At 43.6% G+C, this 14927-nt stretch overlaps 1 protein-coding gene across 5 annotated transcripts in view; it reads left to right on the plus strand.

Moving 5' to 3' along the window:
• The window catches only part of heph (polypyrimidine tract-binding protein 1 heph), a 248599-nt gene that overhangs the window by 181512 nt on the left and 52160 nt on the right, over nt 1–14927 (plus strand). For 3 of the 5 annotated variants that reach the window (XM_043433209.1, XM_043433210.1, XM_043433213.1), the window contains one exon: nt 12939–13124. In XM_043433209.1, coding sequence (XP_043289144.1) covers nt 12939–13124 — 186 coding nt within the window. The remainder of the gene's footprint in view (nt 1–12938; nt 13125–14927) is intronic. The other 2 variants (XM_043433211.1, XM_043433208.1) reach the window with 1 other exon arrangement.

The raw sequence follows: 14927 nt of genomic DNA on the forward strand, positions 1-14927 counted from the left end.
CTTTTCAATCTTGTACCTTAACTTGCTCAACGTAAATTTTCGTTTTCGGTACAGCCAAGTATACGAGCAAATAGCAACTCGAACTTTACGTGTTCCGCAAGGGAAGTGAAGACTTTGCAAATTTTCTATCGTGCTTAAGACTGCACAGGGCGAGCCATCAGGCTCAAGAGGATATTGGAAAATCATTATTTCAACTCGTAAAATACCTTCGGTCTGTCGCCTGGTTCTCCAACCTGTTAGTGGACGTTCGTGAATTCGTTTACGTAAAGAAACTTTAATGGATACTGATCGATGAGGTTCGACGAATGGGAGAAATACCAGGTTGCTTGAGCACAGTAAAGTTCAGTAAAAATCCAGAGGGTTTGCTCTCTGTTTCGAAAAATTTGGATTTTTGTATTTTTGAAAAATGTTCTCTCCCAGTGAATCTTTTACATCCAAAAATGAAGTTCGAACCATGTATTTGAAGTTCCTTTGGTACTGTTATGAATATTCAACTGAACGATACCATCCTACCTTGCACATGAAACGGTTGAAAATGTGAAATCCGAATGTGTTTTTTCTCACACTGCAGTCATTAATCGTTGGTCCGCGACCTTCGAACCTGCGTTCAATGAGGGAGTTGTAATGCATCGCGATGTCGTTGCACCAAATGAAAGAAGTCTCTGGTTCGCAATTCACTCGGTTTCACTTTTCATCATTCGAAACTGCGCTCGTATACATAGACGCGCACACAAACACACACACACACACGTTTCTGTTATACACAGAGAGAGAGAGAGAGGCACGTATTATGTATATGAACAAAATACACATACACCGTCCGCTCGGGTCTCTTGAAATGAGCGAGTTTATAGAAAAAAAAAGAAGAGAAAAAGCAAGTAGGAAAAACCGAATATGCGATTCAGACCGAGACTGTGTTGCAGTCATAGTCACTCTCTAGGCAACAGCCGAAAAGTAATGATTTCAGTCTCGCCAAGAGGAAAACTCGCGTTGAAACCCAAGCACACACACTGCGGTACACTCATTCTCCAGCCAACCCCTTCCTTCGACCGAGAGTCTCGAGTACTGTGAGAGGATTCAAAGCGCCCAACCTTCCCGCGAGTTGTAACGCCCTTCGCGTGCCAAGCAATATGCACAAAATACTGAGCAACGTTACAACCTTTACCTCACAAATATTCGATTCAAAATCGCAGCGATTTTGTTTGAAAAAAATGATTCTATTGTTGTACCTTCCGAGACACCAAATTCGTAGGAACTGAAAAATCGCTGTAAAGTATGGCTGTACGAAAGAACAAGAATTTTTTCAGTGAGGAACTTTCATTGCTGGCAGGAAGGTAGGACCCTTTCAGGCTGGGTGAAGAGGCTCGAGGTTTTGTTTCCTCGTTCATTCGACCCTCGAATGCCCAAATAAGCGTCGCCGCAGCATTTGTGTGCGACGAAGGCCACGACGCTACGTGAATTTTTGACCAAGTGACCCGAAGTTGTTTACTCAACGGGAGCCAAGAGACGAGAACATGACTCGGGATAAAACGGAAGAAGTAGGGCGCCTGTTTTCGAGCTTGCAAAACATTGATATTTAACGCGCGCGATTATAAACTCTCATTGCTGTAACATCGTCGGCCAATGTCTGAATGCATGATTTCTGTAATATTCACTGACACTCCCGAAATTCTGTACCGATTCAACCGACTTTGAGAGATCCGACGATGCATTCGTTTGAATAAACGAGCGACTTTAATTTCACTTTTGCATCAATGAATTTTCTCTGATTCATCGAATGTGCTCATTCCCTTGGATGAATGAATCCCTCCAATGAACGAAATTGCATCCCGAGAAAAAAGTTGATTCTTCTTCTCAAAAGAAAAAACGTTTTCGTTGGTCAAAAATATTCGTTGGCTTCGTTTTCTACACCCGTTTCGTTCGAGAACAAACGAAGCAATGATTACTTGGACATATCTCCGTCAATTACAAAATTCGATTTTACCGGCCAGGGGTAAAATTCGGTATAGCAGTTTCAATGTGACGACGCACTATTCACGGTATATACACACAGATATCGAGGCTCAAAAATGGAATCGAATTTTGTGCTCGACTAGGACTCGAAGCCTCCGCGATTTGGTTTATCAATTTTCCGAACGGTCCAACCCCGATCCGTCCCCTCAAAACCATAGCCCACCTGCGTTTTTTTCATCTCACTTTAGTTTGACCTGTCCACCGGCTGTATACGGGTTCACAGTTTCGAAGGCAACGGTTCACGGAAAACAACGTCCGTTCTATCGTTCTTCTCCCCCCTTCCCAGCCGCTCGCCCCAAAACTACCCTTCGGGACAAATCTCCCGTTCTCAACTCCGGGATATGCAATTTTGCACGTGTGTGTTCATATGTGTACATGTGTATTTCGCGAAACGAACCGATTCAAACTCGTGCTGTTAATCCGCTTTTCCTCGGCGCCGTATTAATTTGCGAACAAAGCGTGAGGATCCAAACGTTCTCTCTACCCAATATCCGACTCGAGATACGAAACATTTTACACGTGTATATTCCCTCTGCTTTATTCTTTTTCTCTACATGCACGCATGTGCACACTAATGAAGCTGCACGAGTTCCTATTTTTACGAGTTTATTACACCGAAAGGTTTGATAACTCGAAAATTATGCAAGGACCAACAAATTCAGGATTCCACCTCGATCGAATCGTCAAGGAATATACGTCCCTGATGTAAAACCTGATTTTCTCTGCCCCTATGAATACCCATTGACAGAGCCAGCATCAATGTTCACAAAAACATTTGGCCTGTTATAAATTTTCATACTTCGATGTAGCAACGAACTGTCGCTTCTACCGACTCTACAACTTTCCGCATCGGAAATATCGCTGTTTGATAAACTCACAGTCGATATAATTGTGATGGGGGGAGGGTGTTGTTTCCACAAGAGTGAAACGTTACTCAGGATTATCATACGTTGACGATATATTGCAGTCGAAATTATTGGCATTGCGGTGGGTGAATTTAATTTGATGGCTCCATCAAGTGTCTTTACGAGCTTGCAGCGATGGGACATTAGAAAAATCATTTTCTTCAGGGAACCGAGAAATATTGCACGCGACATACTAAACTCTAGTACGTCCCGGTAGCATTGTCGTCGTATTTAGTATCGATCGATGACTATAACAGTGTATTGATGTTTTTTCAACAAGACTCTTAAAGCACGGAAATCGTCTTCCTTCTGGTGAATTCTCGTACTAACGCAGTTTTATTTCATTCTCGTAAACGTATTTCCGATATTTCGACCCTCGTATTATGTTCCCATATGCGTCAACGTAACGAGAGTGTGGGTGTGCGCGCACGTACGAACAGCTCGTGTAAAGTTGTGTGGGTTTCCCGGCGCAGTGGCGATACAGAGGCGGCTGGTTGGGTTGGGCACATGATGTAAAGGGGTTGAAAGAAGACTCCGCGGTGGCTCGCAAAAATGTATGTTAGGCTATACCTTGACGACAAAGCTTTTTTCCACGCCCACCAGCACGCCCCGGAGATCCTCATATTTTCATGATTACATCGAGCGTTTCGGAGCCTCTCTGCCTCACATACGCCCACGAAATGCTCAAAAGATGGGCAGTTTCGAGAAACCAACGAAAAAGCTCTTATGGACGCGCATTACTCAAAAATTTCTTCTCGCCGATGTTTTTCCATCTTTTGACTCGGTCAACTTATTACGCTATTTACATAAACAGCTGTTGCTCAAGTTTCGGTGTCATTCGATAGCTCGCCATCGTGACGTGCAAAGTTTTCGTTGTTCGCATAGCCTAAAATCGCGTGATGAATTCATCAAAATATTTGAGTTTCCAGAAAGAAAAAGAGTGAACAAAAATTTGTGACAGACCGTGAAAAAAAATGGGAAAGTTTCTCCGACCAGGAGCACAAGTGCAGTCGTTCCACGGCAGGGAAAAGTGCAAAGATTTTCTCCAGTCTCGAGGCACGAGTAACGAGACTACATCGACGTAAAGCGATCGTAAAGAACCGTAAACATTGATTACAGCCCCTCATATGTATGATATAAAGCATGAAATTATAGTGATAAATATATGTTTGGCTGGAGTGGAAGAGGGAATTGGTAGCTGGCTGGCGGAGCTGTGTAAGTTGCGGAGGGAAAGTTTGAGATATGGACACTTAGGATGCTCTTGAAACGTGGGGCCATCAACCCTCGAGTCGTTCGAAATTGCTTCTCACGTTGGATGCATATATGTCTATCACTATTTACATAAAATTAATCGTTATGCGAACGTTCAATGTTCTTGGAAAGATGTGGAGCGTGTGCGACGTGGCAGCATGGATCCGAAAATCCGCGAATTCATGCCCGTTGATATCCAGGGGGTAATAATGGTCCAGAGGTTTCTTTGACCCGTTGAGCGATCGTTTCGGCTAAAGTTTTTCTTTCCCTGCATTTCGTCGCGGGCGTTTTCCGCAGTAGCTCCACAATTCTCCAGTTCGCTTTCTCTTCGTTTCTGCGACTTTTTGCAACCCGCCACCGCATGTTGAGGTTGTTAACAAGACGCTGAGCTTGTGGACTGATTCGAAGTTGGAATATGCACTGACGCCAAGACTCATTCTTTTCGAGCACAGTATGAAGGAGGAGGACAAGGAATAAGCAATCCGTTGAATGAGACGAGTCCTTAAAGCACGTCGAAACGAGATAGGAAAGGAATTCAAACGGAGTTCCAGAGACGACCGGTATATGGATGTTTTTATACCAGCTTCGCCATCTCTTATAGCCGGGATAAATTACATTCATATTCCACCCTTTCTACGTGTATAGCAGTGATGAGAGAGCTGTAAAACGAGAGGGGGAACTTTTAAGAGTTATTCTGTGTTCTTCCGGTGGAGCCCCTTCTCCCCCAGGCTTCTGCCCTCTGTCGCAGTTTCTTCTCTCTTCTCCTTTTTCACCACACCACCCAGCTGAATTCACCAGGTTGCTCAGGAACAGTTTCAGCCTGGGGCTGCCGCTCGCTTATTTAAATCAGAAAATATAACTCTTGGTTGACTCTCTCCGCCGCGGTAAGCCGGTCTCCACCGGTGTGACGAGACTAAACGTAGGAGGATGTATCGTGCTAGCGAGCGCTGAAAAAAAGCAACGAGCTTAGGAGACCGAAGAGTAAGAATCTAAGAGAAATAATGTCAACTGCGGGAAGCTTTGATAGAGTCGATTTGCTGAGTACGTTATATGAAGCTGGATACTTATTTGTGAGGCATTAGAGAGGAAAAAATATTTGTTTAAAGATAGATGGAGTATTCGGAGATAAAACAAGGCATCCAAGGAGCTTTGTCTGCTCGACGAAAAGTTGGATGCTGTGAATTTTTTTATCTCCCCCGGCCCAATTCTCTCCGGCGTTTCCCTAACGAAGGAAACTTTTTTTAACATTTTCCTTCTTCCGACTGGTGCGGGAAAAAACCGCTTTCAAAAGCTTCTTCTCGCCAGGTAACTTTCACAAAATATGGATATACGTATAGCGAGGGACACAAAGCGAGAGAGAATTGAAAGGAAGAAGAGGAGCGCGCGTCGGTGAACGGCTGAAGAGGCTCCAGTGTGGTCCAGCCTCACAGAAGACTAGAGAAGCAGGCTCTGGGAATAAAACTCGTTGTTCTCAATTTTCTAATTATAATACCTTTTTTTCTTCATCATATTCCTTCTCGCAGACTCCTTTATCTCCATTCGACGATACGAGGGCTTTTTACCTCGGCGAATGAAAAAGGTACTTGTATTCATTGTTGCAACAATTACGAATTTTTTCGTATCCTCTACCCTACAATGGTGCCTTCTTAGTCTTTGTCGACTCCACCAAACGAAATTTATCAGGCTGCTCCATCGTCATTTACAGATCATTACAATACGAAAATTACAATATTTCTATCGATAACAATCTCCTTCGATACGATTTTCTCTCCCCGCTTAATGTAACAAAATTATAAATACAGAACTCATCACCAAAGTTTCTCAATATCGAATCTAGTTTATCGTACTTTCTTCTACAGATATAACAGCAACAACAAAGAACGTCCGAAACGGTGTGCGAGCCCCAAAAGCCCCAATCAACCCCCTCGAATTGTATATATGTACACACTCATAAGCACACGAATATATGTTACAACCTATATATGCAATATATAATATAGTGTATGGATATAGCAGAGCGTACTATGACAGCCGTACACGTAATCCCCGGGATCGGGATTTCGAGGGATGCCCCGGACCTTTGGCGAGAGGTTTGGGTTTAAGGGGGATGGTTGGGAGCGTCGTTTCATTGGAGAAGTTGCACGCGAGCGGTGGAGCCAGCACGAGCCAGACTCTCGCACCGTCCACAACTCTCTCAACCGAACGGCATATATACGTATCTGTATGTCTAAAATAATAATCATCCCTTGGGCACCCGAAGATATACGATCCCATAAACATACCCTGCGCTTTCCTTGTAATGGGCTTGTGTACCTTCAGAGTGTGGCTAGACCGTATAGAGATATATACTTGGTGCGAGCGCGACGCAGAGAGGAAGAGAGAAATTATTATCTTTTTCTCTCCGAGAGCGAAAAGTATCAGAGGATGTGCGATAAACGTGCTGCAACGGAGCACACGAAATTTCAATTAACTCATCTGTTGCTCGTGAAATTTCAACGTTCGTTTCCTCTCCGGAGACGTGCACTGGAAATATTTTCTTCCATCCATCCTACTTTTCTTCCATCCTTTTAAGGACCGGTGCAGGTTCATTGAGAAGACGAATAACCAGGGATTTCTCGTGGCTCCAAACTACCCGGAGGGATGAGATCGTATGAAGCAGAACTTGCATAATTTTCGTAAGTTTGAACTTGAAGTTACGGTTTTATGTAATCTTCTCGTCAAAATTGTGAAAATAATCAGCCTGTTTGCCGCGTAGAATCACTGCAGTTTTTCGAGCACTTGAGAAAGCAAAATTGTACGATATTTTTATAGAGTTTGAACAAAAAATTGGAAATAAACGTCTTTGGCGTCGCGGAGAATCATCGGATGAAATAATGCGTGATATCCGCATCGCATACAACGCTCGATTGCTAAGCAACCATTAATATTTTGGGAGGATATTCCACTGTGCCCTGAATACGTCTTCACCCCCCCCCCCCCCCCCCCCAACTCGCTCTTCCCAACTCTCGCTATCGGCGTTCCTTCCTTCCCGTACATCCGAATAGATCTTGTATAAGATTGGAATGCAGGCATCGCCAAGAATTTGGTCAAGGTTCCTATAGACAGTCCGTTTGCTGCTACAGCCGTGAGGTACAGTCACACATGCCGAGTACTCATTTACCCGTTTATCCCATATCTCGTCCTCCTCTCCCGAAAACTCCCCTGTCCTTCATACCACGCGCGCTCCATCCTCTATGAAGCACACTCCTTGGCTAGAATCCTAACCTGAATTGACGATCTTCGAGCCTGAATATCAAAACGTAAGTGGAATATGGAGCCCGAGGAGTCTCGCACCCGAGAGCTGTGCAGCTAGAAGTGAAATTCCGGGGTGAGGAGCAGATCGTCGTTCATTTTTATGCTTCCCTGCACATCGCTCATAAATGTGTTCATATACCCATGAGCCCATGATGTGTGGATTTGAATAGCCGAAGCATTAGTACGAAACGCGAAGACCGGGCTCGTCGACCGCGGTGAGCTTTCTATGCTCAATTTATATCTGCGAGCATTTTCGCGTTATTCCAAAATGAAGCTGCGTCGATGATTCGGTCTGACTGGGCGAGAGCGCCGAATGGAAGACTGCGGACCGTCCACGGAATTATTCGGTTTTAGCATAACTCAATTTTCTAAAACACACCTGGTGCACAGCCCGGGACAAACAGAAGTGAGCGAATTGTTCAACTGCAAATTTTGATTGTCGCAGAGCCTCATCACGTCCATTTTCACGCTCGAATACTCCCATGGAGCTTCGTACAATATTCATTATTTGTATGGGAACGATCAGTTCTATCAGACAATATGCGAACAACCGTTGAACTTTTGATCTTTTCCTTCAAATTGAGGACTATCCTCGGTGCGGAATTCTCGATCGAACCTTACCGCAGGGTTCTTTCAGGAATTCGTAAATCAATTTGAGGCCTCAGATGATTGAAAAGTATTCATAAAGACAAGTTCAACGATGAAATTCATCTCGAAATTCACCTACGAGATGAAGGCAGCCAGTTTTTTTCCATGATTAAAAATTGATCGTAGAGTTGAATATGCATCGAATGTTATTTCACGTTTTTCTATATACATTTAATATTCTGCGATCGCTGCGGTGTTGAGGATCGGAAGATGATAAAACGCTTAACCCCTGCTGTGTACACTTGTACCGTAAGCATATAAGATAGCCCCCCCCCCCCACTCTCTCTCTCTCTTTTTCTCTCTCGCCGTCGAGTTTCCTATTCCATTTTCAATCGATTCCCCCGATCGCACTCTCCTCCTCAGCCCGTACTCTAGCTTCCTCGACAATGAGCGTTTCTCGCGTTCTACTTCACGACGAAAACCGCCTGATACGAGATTGCGGCCAAAGAGGAGAGGTGGCAAGAGTAAAAAGACCGCTAACCGATATCGATTCGCGCAAACATAGAGCAGAAAAGAAAGAAAATCGAGAAGATAAAAAGAAAAAATCGCACGTTAGGCGAATACCGGGCGTTTCCTCGCGCCCCGGCGAAGCTATTCGCAGCAATTGAAATGGATGAGGCTATGGATAGGGAGTAGTATGATAGGGTGGTGCACACGGAGGAAAGAGAGAGGAAACCTCGCGATTGTGGAATAGCGATGTTTCCTGAGTACAGTACCGCTGTACATAAACTTCCATATACCGCTATTCGCAACAACCCCCCTTTCTTGTCGCGTAAAACACGCTTGCACGCCAGAGCTGGACGCTGCAGATTATACGAGCTATTCCACAAATGATTGAATGGATTTCGTAAACTGCGATCGTTTGCATTTGAATTCTTCGAGCTGTAAATTAGCCGAAAGTTTATTTTATTCTTCTCGTTACATGTTTCCAGCGTTGATTTATAAAAAGTCTGAAAGAGAATGTGAAAACGCGAATTGGAGGCATGGGGAGTGTTCGAATAGTGAAAGATCTCGAACGAAAGAAATTGCGTGGGGAAAGTAATTCCGGAAAAGTTTTTACTATAATTAGAATTACAACTGGGAAGAAGTCATATTTCCGCAGCGCGAGTTGATGCTTTTCGAGCATCATATTTTCTGGTTTCCGAAACGGCGGTGCAACGTTTTTCCTATTATTACCGTTATTTTCAGAATCTCAGGCAGACCCGTCTGTCGAAAATGACACTGGATCGCGAAGTTCAGACTCGTCGTTTTTTGGATCTGCGTCGCACGAGACGCAGTGTCCCGCGAGAGTGCGATATCCAGGCCGAAATGGCGTGCAAGAAACGACGAAATGAAACGACTGTTGCTCCCCGACCTCAACGTCCTCCAAAACGTTACATCAACTCGAACTTACACCTTATTTTCATCAGCTTGCACTGGCCGTGCCCTTTTCGTATCTCTCATCATCGCTCACTCTCCTTCTTCCATCCGTCCGTGAAACGAGGCCGTGTAATTAAAATGAAATTCTCGAATGCATAAGTTTGCTGAGAGGAGAGGACGAGGACGTATCCACCTCAGTACAGAATCAAGCTCTTCTGCATCGTGTCTGTGCTCCTCCCTTCCCAAATTCTCTTGTTTCTTTTTTCCCCTCGCTTTATGTAACCGACTCCCTTTGCCACTTTTTCACTCCACTCTCGCCAGGCCCATGTTTACTCAGGACCAACTTTCCAGATATTCCATTACGAATTTCGCCCGCAAGTTTGCCTCCTGGAGACTCACAACGACAGGAAAACATTGACAAAAAAAGCTTTCCAGTTACCCTCGCCCATATTCCTTCGCTTTATTTTTTATTCATTAACCAACTCCTTTAGAGTGCTGCGAAAATCGTACACCTTCGTTCTTTCGTGCATTTACAGTCTCTCGCTGCTCTTGCGGTACTGAAAAAACGACAAGCACATCGAATTAATTCTCTCCTCGCATGAGCCTGCAGGTACCCAGTACTCGCATTGATACTCGTCGTACATCGTCGCTCATAATTCCATTGTCGAATGCGCGTAAACCTCTCATAACTTTGTTTATTTTTTCACTTTATTTCTACATCGTTCCTCCCTTTATGCAGGAATAAACGATATTTTTTGTTATTTCCTTGCAAAACATATTTCAAAGACGCGTCAGGCTGAAGGCTGCGAAAACTTGGCGACGAATTCAACGGATTTTTCATGGCTCTTCGGAATATTCGTCGAAGCGAGGAGTAATGCGTCTCGAAGCGAATGTATTTTTCACTGGTGTGTAGCGTGAAAGTGAGTCGAAAAAAGTTCGACGAGCCGGAAGTAAGAATTCTATATATAAACTCACGTGGAAATGTATGTACGGTTGGGAAAAGAGCGGTGGAGAAAAGGGCGTAAGCCACGAGCGAGCTGAGGCGCGGAGTTGACAAACTTGCGGCCCTTTTCTCGACAGAAAACAATGCGCTGTACCTGACGAGGAAAATATACAGAGGCATGAGTAGTGTGCTAAAGTACATACAGCCGTTGCGTTACACTTGCTTAGATTTGTGGAAAGAGTGTCGGTAAACTCACGCGCTCCGCCCTGTTTCTCCTCTTCCTGTGCGCAGCATCCTTTTTTTCTCTTTCTACGATTGAATAACTTTGTCAACTTTTCTTTTTGCTCAAGCGGTTCACTGAGTTTCACGATCTCCGATTGTCCTCTATCTCGGTATAAAGATTGACGATGTACTATTGAAAAAGGGGGGTGCTCGTGAACATTCATCTCGTTCGTATAGGATTCGTCTGCTCGAAACGTCATTGAAAGTCTCACTTCACTTGGGTGCGTTTTGTTCAAACACCGTTTATAAAGCTCTCGATACCCTAAATTCCCTTCGTCTTCATTCTTTTCTCGTAATCGTTTTTTTTTTCTCTCTACGACACGGCGTATGCCACGGTGCCAAAAAGAAAATCGAATTCGGCGAGGGGAAGGGTCGCGGGGAGGGGGCCGGAAATTGATGTGTTTCGTTCCAAGATTCCAAGAACAAACGATCAAACTTTTTTGTATATATCTTCATTCGAACTAGAGTAGCTAGCCATCGATCCGAAGGAAAAGCTTATTTCACCATGATTGTTTATGCAAATAATGAGACGAGTGAAAACAAAAGTCATTTGTAAAAGTTATCTAATCGCTCTGTATTCCCTCAATCGCTTCCGGCTTGCCAGCGTTTCCCTCGAATTTATCAAAGAAAATAATGCCTTCGTATCAATCAAAAGTCTACAAAGGTCCGCACAAATACACTTTCGAAGTTGAGGAATGAAAATATACACGCTTACTCGAGCTGTGTCAAATAAATAATGCAGTCGCGTTAACCAATGGGATAAATAAGTAACGAGTGTCATTATGAAGGAACCGAGGGTAGCCAATACTTATTGTTCTCATATCTCTCGAGAGAGGGACGGCCGCTCTTGAATTCTGTCGCTATCAAGAGGGTCGAGCAGGGCGGAGGGTGACTCGAAACCGCAGGTTCAGGCTGTTTGTTATTTATTGGTCGGTGGAAAAGCCCTTCGAAACTAAGATTAGCCACCCTTGCGTTACCGCAATGAGAAAGAAAGAGAAAGCAGGAGAGTGAGGGAAATCGGCGAGCGAGAGTCGCTTGCCAACTTGCTTCCAAAACTCCGGTCCTTCAGCCCTTCCATTTTCTTGAGCATTTCTAACATGTGGGCTTTTGCAAGACGACGATAATTTCGAGTTTTGCCCTACCATCGTAATCGCGAATGACTTTTCGTTCTCCCCCCCCGCCCTCGATCTAGCGATCGCGGAAAGCACAGCTGCAGCGTCGTTTCGATCCAGCTGTGCCCTTCAAACATCACACAAATCCTTGTATTCCTTATCATAGAAATTCGAATGTTTATTTATTAGTGAAATTCGTGAAAAAAGGTGGAAAAATCACGGCTGAAAATACAATGGCTGCTTATGAACTATTCGTTCTCGACTATTGACGAAGAGAAAGAAAAACGATGAATACATAATCACCTACAATTTGAGTTGCTGGTAAGTTTCTCGGAGCTTTTCCGCACACTAACAATCACTATGGTCACTTGCAACGAGGCCAAGCAAACTTACCAACAAATTTCGAAAGCCACCTAACCAATTTTGTTCTACCGAGGCTACCGCTTTTTGGTCTCTCCCTTTTGCTTTCCTCTCCGTCTCTTTGCTGACGGAATTCTATGAATCTGAGCAGTGCCACTGGAAGAACTGCGACGATGTTGGAGAACGAAGGAAATTTAATCTCGGCCGGTGTAACGCTGAGTGTCTGTGGAAAGGGAGAGAACTGTGCGAGAGAGTAACGGCGGCCCTAGGAGGGTGGGGAATTGGGAAATTATGTAGATTAATTAAGGAATTGCGTAGCCCCTTCAGAATCCCTCTTACTTTTTCACGTTTTCTGCTCCCCCTCCCCCAATCCACGAAAGACGACGAAATCTGTTGAAGAAATTTCATGAAAAACGTACTGTTAGTGGCCAATTTAGCTTCGCTAAATATCACCCCAAACATGAAATTCTCCTCACATATTGTGCTGATACCTTGAACTTTATATGTCGCTGGAAAATCCAAAGACTGGAGGGTATCTTCAGGAACCCACGAGGATTTATAAGAAGAAAATTTGTATATTAATTTTAAGTATTTCCTCAATAATGGACCGTCGGAAAAGACCCGAGCTGAGTGTACGAAACTACTTTAACGAATAGCAGATTCTCTCTAATTCTAAATCGTTCGAGTCATTCGAGAATCTCAATGATAAATTTCTTTAGTCGTGTACTAAGAACGAAAATGCTAACAGAATTGTAATTTTTATCGTTTCAGGCTTTCCTAGAGATGGCCGATGAGGGAGCAGCCTCGACGATGGTGACATATTACTCCTCGTCAGGTGCACAATTGCGGAACCGTGCGGTCTACGTACAGTTCAGCCTCCACCGGGAATTAAAGACCGATCAGACCCACAGCAACGCGGTCAGTAGTCCCACAAACATCAACGCCAACTCGACGAACGTCAGTATCATCATTCTTTTTTATTTTTTGCTTTGAATTTTTTAAACCCCTTCCCTAGATAGAGTAATGAAATTTCATGTTAAATGTTTAACAGTTAACCGTTTTTTATTGTTTCGAGCTATGTTGACGGAAATCGACCGCGACGATTATCCGGCCATCCCAGCCCGTTTAAGTAATCGTAAAATGATCAGTTTTTATTTTCACTTTGAAACAATAACACGAATTTTTAGTGAACGAATGTCGAGCAAATCGCACCAGTGTACCGTGGAAAGTAAAATATTCGGGTGAAATATCATAAATCATGCGATTGAAAAAGGGAGTTTTCTCCCTTCGGATCACACGTTACACTCATGTTCTTTTTTTTTTATACAATTTCATGATTTATTAGGTTCTTACAAAGTTCGCTGTCCCCAGGGCGTGGCCCATGGCATTTCTGTCTTCTAAACGAGAAAAAATGGGCCATGGACCGACGAATAAAGTAGATAAAAAAACACGGTTGTATTTTAGTGCTTATTTTCCGTCACTCACTGCGTAAACAAGCCTGAACGAATTACTTCCCCACAGTAGGAAAAGTTTACTTTCGTGAGACGACCGAACTCATCGAGTTCGCAGTGGCACATGAACGAAAATTTAAATACATATTGGCTATACATTTCGATATAGCTATCGCGACTTGAAACTATCCGCACTTGAAGTGGACTGCACGTCAAGGAGCTCCAGTCTGCCATCTTTACTTTATCATATCTGTGAGAAAAGTTTAGTCCTGTTTATTTCAATAGCGGAACGATCAATCGCGATATGCCGCCATAAATTCAACGAGTCTTGGAGCGAATGAAAATTATTTGAGAGGAAATTAGGTCCGTGGGTGGATGCGGTCCCGCAATTATTCCTATCGGCGATAGTTGAAAATATTCGGACGAGATTAATTAAAGCAAGCAAGTATCTGGTCGCAAGAACAGTTGAAACATGAAAAACTGCACAAAATTTTCAAAGTTCGTTAAGTTCTCCGTGCTTTTTTTCAGTCAGCTGAAAACGACTGGGTATATCCCTCCGAATGATTCCTCAGTGCCGTCGTGACTGACGAACAGCACCAACGCCGAGGGAGCAATCGCCGTGAAAGCTTTTAAAATACACCTTCTTCAAAGGTCCACCCCTATCTCGATACAAGCAGCTTTCTATAACACGGCCCTTCTTCCAGTTTTTCGTATGAAAGCTCAAACGAGATGAGGAACTTGTTTCTCCAATGAAATTTTCAGCCAGACGACATTTCTCGCTTCACATTTTCCGATGGTAGAAATACGCGTTCGTACAACCTATCAGAACTTCTCTTCACCTTTTTCTCCGTCCACCTCGCCATGATGGTTATTCATTTTTACCCTCTTGCCATCCAAAATAATAGAGTCGCTTCTCATACAATTATTTTTCATCTTATAGGCGAGACCGGGGCTAGTTGGCCAACGGGGCAAGTTCTCTAATAAACAATAATAACATCCGAACTGCGGAATGCAAAGATACGCCCGGTTGATATAATTGTTAATTGTAACCTCTTTCTCATTCGTGTGCCCCAACGCGTCGGAGCGACAGGTCGTTTAGGAACAGTGAGGAATTTTCATAAATCCAGGTACAAAACTAAATTTTTACGTCAATCTTATCCGTCTCCTGTTGCTCCGATTTTTTCCAATTATTAGAATAATCCTCTACGGGAATGTTCATATATTGAACTACAATTGTGCACAGTATTTTTCTCAATTATCGCTGTAATTTGTTGGTAGAACGTTTTGTTGCTAAAACAAAAGCAGTGTG

This window comes from Venturia canescens, chromosome 1 (genome assembly GCF_019457755.1).
Source record: "Venturia canescens isolate UGA chromosome 1, ASM1945775v1, whole genome shotgun sequence".
Lineage (NCBI taxonomy): Eukaryota > Metazoa > Arthropoda > Insecta > Hymenoptera > Ichneumonidae > Venturia > Venturia canescens.